The sequence below is a fragment of the Acomys russatus genome, chromosome 24 (assembly GCF_903995435.1).
Source record: "Acomys russatus chromosome 24, mAcoRus1.1, whole genome shotgun sequence".
NCBI lineage: Eukaryota > Metazoa > Chordata > Mammalia > Rodentia > Muridae > Acomys > Acomys russatus.
Window position 1 is genome coordinate 17,483,050 of NC_067160.1, and position 5,939 is coordinate 17,488,988.

At 39.1% G+C, this 5,939-nt stretch overlaps 1 protein-coding gene across 1 annotated transcript; it reads right to left on the reverse strand.

Moving 5' to 3' along the window:
• Positions 1 to 385: 385 nt before the first annotated feature.
• G6pc2 (glucose-6-phosphatase catalytic subunit 2) lies at positions 386 to 4,694 on the reverse strand. Its single transcript, XM_051166098.1, is given in 5 exon segments — positions 386 to 496; positions 498 to 830; positions 833 to 900; positions 1,858 to 1,973; positions 4,588 to 4,694. Coding segments are annotated over 5 exon segments (720 nt in total). The 5' UTR covers positions 4,680 to 4,694.
• Between the last annotated feature and the right edge of the window lie 1,245 nt (positions 4,695 to 5,939).

The following is a 5,939-nucleotide window of genomic DNA, read 5'->3' on the forward strand; positions in this document are numbered from 1 at the left end:
AAGGCCCACAGGGGCCAGAAGCAACCAGGCCTTAAAATGATAGAGGCATCAGACCCTGGGTGATCTGTTGAGTGCTAAAGACTATGATAAAAAGGAAAATCTTTCTGCTTACGGGGGACAGTCAGCATTCAGGCCCTGTCAACTGTCTTTAAACGGGTTACATCAACTCTATGTTGCTATATTGTAAGGCTTATCAAGAAAATGGATGTGACTGTTTCTGGTCATATACTGTTATTTTTAAATGCCACCTGGAAAGCAGATTAAATTTATGTCTGTGGATGGAGCGGGACCTGTGGCTACTATGTGATGACCTCTGCTCTACGGTTCTATTGAGGAATGCAGGAAGTAGGTAATCCTTGGACCATAGGGCACTGTAGGTACCGCTCTATTTAATCTTCTTCTCACTGGGTCTCATTAACACATGTACACAATAGGGAATTAGAGCCACCATGGTCAGTGGAATGGATGCACTTTTACAGAAGGACAGCAGATAAAAATAAATGTTCCTTGTGAGTCGGGATCTTGATGAAGTGATAAAGTTGCATCGTGGTCAGTGAGGTCAGAGCACAGAGCAATCGGAAGCTCAGCTTGTAACCATGTTCTCCCTGGCAGCTCAGAAGAAACATTTCTGAGTTGATGGCAAAACCCAAGCCAAAGAGGACCCCAAGGTTTCTCATAAGTCCAGCAAAAGGTGTGCTGTCAATGTGGATCCAGTCTGGGTTGGCACACCACTTTTTAGCTATGGGCACAGACCACAGCAGGTCAATACTAAGCAGTCTGAGGAGCAGATGAAAGCCAAATGCAAATAGGAAGAGGAAGCCGTTAGTCTTTTTAGGTACACACTCAAGCTGGTCATGTGGATTCCTGGTGTGTGTTCAAAGGCCTCTGCTACCAACATCCCTAGGAATTGGAAAGAGATACTAAACTGAGTGTGTCATCCTGAGCCCTTCTCCTCTGCACTTGGGAAGCCTTTAGATACCCACCTGGGTTCTAACAATTTCCTAAAGTGTTTTCAGACATAACCTGAAACCAGATTAGCCCCACAGTCTTTCAACTACCTGCATTGGCCAAGATGGATCAGTCAAAAATCAGTAGCACTTGTTTGGTTACAGGCATCTTGGGTCCCAACCTGCTGCAGGGTGTGGCTGGCATACCCCGCCCTCTACCCTAGCCCAGGGGCGGGACTTCCCCCATCCCAGAGACTCTTCATTATATAATCCAGACATTCTGGTTTTCCTCTCTCCTCTGCTTTCTTCTTTCTGTATCTCTCCTCTTCTCCTCCTTCTCTCTCTCTTCTCTCTGTATGCACTTTCTCCCCACCCCCCCCAACATGGCTGCTGAGAGCCACTCCCAATAAACCTGTATTTATTTATATATAACTTCAGTCTTGCCATTAACTCATTCCGTTATTTCAATCAGCACTGAGTGACAAGTCATTTTGCAGGCAGCACACTAAACAATACAAAGCAGCCACTAGGTGAAGTTAAGCCATGCAATAAGAACTTAGACAACTCAGACAGACTTTCTTGGTTGTGGGTTGCAGGGTCTTTATGAAGTGCCTGCAATAGAAGATGGAAATACGGTGTCTGACATGATGGTTTAGAAGATCAACGTCACGTCACTTACACCTCAGGAAAGCCTTTCTCTCACCATGCAGTTTTCCTTTCACATCACCAAGAGAGACTGTGTCAGCATATGCACAGAGGCTCATGAGAGAAGTGCCTCTGCTCCCTTGGTAGCATTTTTGTTAGTGACTTGAATAGATCTACCTCTGAAACCAGAAAACTAATGACACCACCACGTGGCAGACAAAGCAAAGGTGAAATAGCACGACTAAACACAAGAGACCGTATTTACCACCAGTCACTCCAAGAATGACCTGATGAGGGGAAGGTGTTGCTATGAATATTCTGGAGAAGCAGATGCTGATTTGACCCAACCAGAAAGCCCTCCAAAGAAAGGACCAGGTCAGCCTGTGATTGGAGAATGGATACAAGTGTGAATAGCAAAGAAATCAAGACACCTTTAAAACTAGGCGGGTGGCTCCTGATGCCTGATGGCCCTCCTTATAGGATCTTCCAGGTATGACATAAAACAGTTCTAGAGTCTTTCATCGTCAACATGCTTTTCATGTCTTTCATAGGATTCAAAAGCTGTCACATGGGATTTCACATTCTGCAGTGCTAGCTCCTAAGATTTTAATAAAGTTTGAAAGGAAGTTAGTCAAAGTCCCAGCCTAAGGGGGAAGCGGGTAACATGAAGTCCTGCTCCAACAGAGGAGCTAATGACATTTGATGGTGAAAGAGTTAGGTGTCTTTTGTTGTGTGCTTGTTTTTTAAAGAGTGTGACACCTGGTTGATCAACAATGTGTGGTAATTCAGGCTCCACACAATTTTCTCTTGTTAAATATAAGAAAAGAAAAAGACACATATACATGAGAGAGAGAGAGAGAGAGAGAGAGAGAGAGAGAGAGAGAGAGAGAGAGAAAAGAAGAAGAAGAAGAAGAAGAAGAAGAAGAAGAAGAAGAAGAAGAAGAAGAAGAAGTAGGGGTGGATCTAGGAGACGCTGGTGGAAAGATTAGTATTAAGATACATTGCATGAAATTTGCAAAGAATTGTTATAAATATTATTCTTAAAGAAAAAGACATTCTCTTAACTTTGGAATAAGAAGAAAGGAACAAGGAACATGCAAGTATGAGGGAATTTAGTAGCATCCATAACAAACAAGAATAAACCATATAGATTTTTGTACCCTATCCTTGGTGCTTCTTCTTTGCCCTCTTTGTTGGAAGGGAACACTGGAGAGGCAGTCTCCATTTAGGCAAGAAGCTCATGAGCATGCCACTGAGCCATGACCCAATGGTGTGTAGTCTCACACACTCTAGGTGGTTCTGATCATTTTATGAGATATGAAAAATAAGGAATAAGAAAATATACTAGATACATTCAATTAGATGCAGAAATGTATCAAAAAAAAAAAAAAGACTTTGTAAAATAGAAAATCCAAACAATCTTTTTAAAAACAGCTGTATCCAGTGCCAGGAATCCTCCAGTGGTTTATTGTTGACTCAGACCGAAATTTAATTATAGCAAGACCAAAGATTAAAAAGAAATGAGTCCGTCAAAAAAGAGGTAGGCAGGTGTTCATCCAAATGGAAGAACTAAGAAGGATTTGAGAATGCCAAGGTAAAGTGTAGATGCTCACTGCATTCTCTTTTAATTTATTTATGTGTATGAGTGTTTTTGCCTGCATGTGTGTATAAGCATGGTGTGTGTGTGTGTGTGTGTGTGTGTGTGTGTGTGTCTGTCTGTCTGTCTGTCTGTCTGTCTGTCTATCTGTCTGTCTGTGTGTACCTAGTGTTCTTAGAGGCCTGAAGAGTGCATCAGATCCCCAGAACTGCTGCAATGGATGGTTGTGAGCCATGATGTAGACTCTGGAGAGGGTCTCAGGACCCTCAGTCCATTGCAAGATAAAATAAATGTTTTTAACCACTGAGTCATCTCTTCAGCCCCCCACTCACTAAATTTTTATAAATGAAGAAAATACTGACATTACAAATATCAAAAAGAAAAAAAATTAAAATAAAAATAGGATTGTTAGTTGGACAGGAAAATGACCCACATGGACATATTTCTTAGATTATTCAGTACTCTTAAGAAGTAGAATGTATTTTCAATTTATTATTTTAAAAGAAATTTTATATATGAGTATGGTTATATACCATATTAAAAAAAACATTGACACATTTTGTTTCTATAGCTAAATTTTGATCAGCTTGTCAACAACATAATATTTGAGGATTCCTGGCACTCAATGCAGCTTTATTTTTCTCTTTAAAGTTACTCATATTTTAATATTTTATGAGATTTTTGCATGTTTCTGCTTCTAATCAAAACTGTACAATTTATGACTAAAGTGGTATTTGAGATTGCATTAATTATAAAGAATTTCAAAAAAAGAACAGAAGAAAAAACCCAATTTCTACAAATAGAGAGTTATCATAAAGTTCTATATGCTGCTACACATTAAGAAATCTGTTAGCAGTAAGTTTAACATTCAAATTTAATTTTGCCTCTAGAATGTTTTAATTAAAAAGACTGCATCGACTTTAACAGCTAGAATATATCTTACTGATCTTAAAAGCATTGGGTGTTCAAAGTGGGAAGCATAATTTTACTAAATAAATTGATGCATTCAAAAGCAACGATGATCCTTAAAATTTTAAGTTAATCTTAAGGCATGAAAATGTGCATGCAAAAACGTTTCCTTATGCAATTTTAGATGACTTGTTTATGAGGTACAAAAATAATAATTGAATCTCAGAATCCCAAAGGCGTATTTAGCAAGTCATTAATCAGATAAACATTTCCAACTCAATTATAAAAGTGGTAATAGCTGTGAGCTAATTAGGGCGTTTTCCTAAAGCAGAATATTCATTTTCTACTCATTCTGCTACTTGGGCTGTGAAAGAATAGACTAAGCACATTTCATTAAACAACTGAAAATGTATTAAAATTAATGTTTAGAAATGACCTCATATATTCAATGCTGTTGTGCCAGTGCTACAGAAGTTGGAACAAGCTGACCTGTGCAGAGTGATAGAAGACTTATCCATCCAGCTGACAGTGCAGCTTAGGGCAGCTGTCACCATGACATATCAGGCACATGATGAGGCCATTGCATGGCCAGATGGACTTCCTGTAACGGGCACCATTTGTTCAAAAATGTGGTTAATTATCAGGATCAGGAATGAGACACTAGCATGGCATATTTGCCATGAAAATTACAAAAAGAAGAAGAGAAGGAGGAAGAGGAGGAAGAAGAAGCCACCTTATTGGACATAGGTTATATGTACTGCATAGAAGTAGATAAAAATGAGGAAAACTGAGACTCAAATTCACCATCTCAAGGAGAAGAAGAAGGACAAAGAAGAAGAAGAAGAAAGAAGAAGAAGAAGAAAAGAAGAAGAAGAAGAAGAAGAAGAAGAAGAAGAAGAAGAAGAAGAAGAAGAACCCATTAGAAATAGCTGTTTTTTCCTCTTGCTCCCTGGAATAGCCCACTCTTGACCATTTGTAATATAGATAATAATGGTTAGAGTTTAAATTACCAGGTCAAATATAGAGAATGGGACTTCTCCTGACAATTCCATTCTGATATAACAGGCCCATGAGAAGTTCTGATTATTGCAAACTTAGAATGTGTATAATCAGCCATAGCTTTATGTAATTCTACCAAACTTTCTTTAATGAAAATGATTTGTATATTACACACACACACACACACACACACACACACACACACACACACACACACACGCTCTTCTCCAGATTTTCAAGCTGATTGAATTCTGCAAATCAATACATTCAAGCATAAATAAGAGCACTGGCAGTTACACCCAAATCTAACACAATCTTATTCATTCTTCATATATTGTTTTCCATTGACAAGAAAATTAAGGTACTTATTCTGGATCCTGAATCAATTTATTTTCCTGAAGCCGACGGGCTATCATTACTCTGCCTGTGGTTTATTGATTGACTTACAAGCAACTGCTGTGTGTATGCAGAAAGCAGACTATGCATACTGTGGCCACTGCCGTGAGAATCTTCGCCAAACAATGGAGAATCCAATCCACAAAGACACTAAAGGGGGATGTGAATCTTGACAAAAAATAACGTGCCATCAGGCCTCTCTTACTACCAGAATGGAGGCCGGTCCAATACTGTTTTATTTTAACCATTTCACTTAGATGTGGGACATACCTTTTCTTCTAGCAGTAAGTCACTCAGGTTAAATACTAGACTATATCGGAAAGCAAAGCACCAGTCACTTTTTTGGTTAAACATAGAATTCACTGTAGGAACTCTCTCTCCCAGCCCATATGCTGTGACAAACATTTCACGATATAGATGCTAGGAAGTTCTAGGATAGAGCAAAA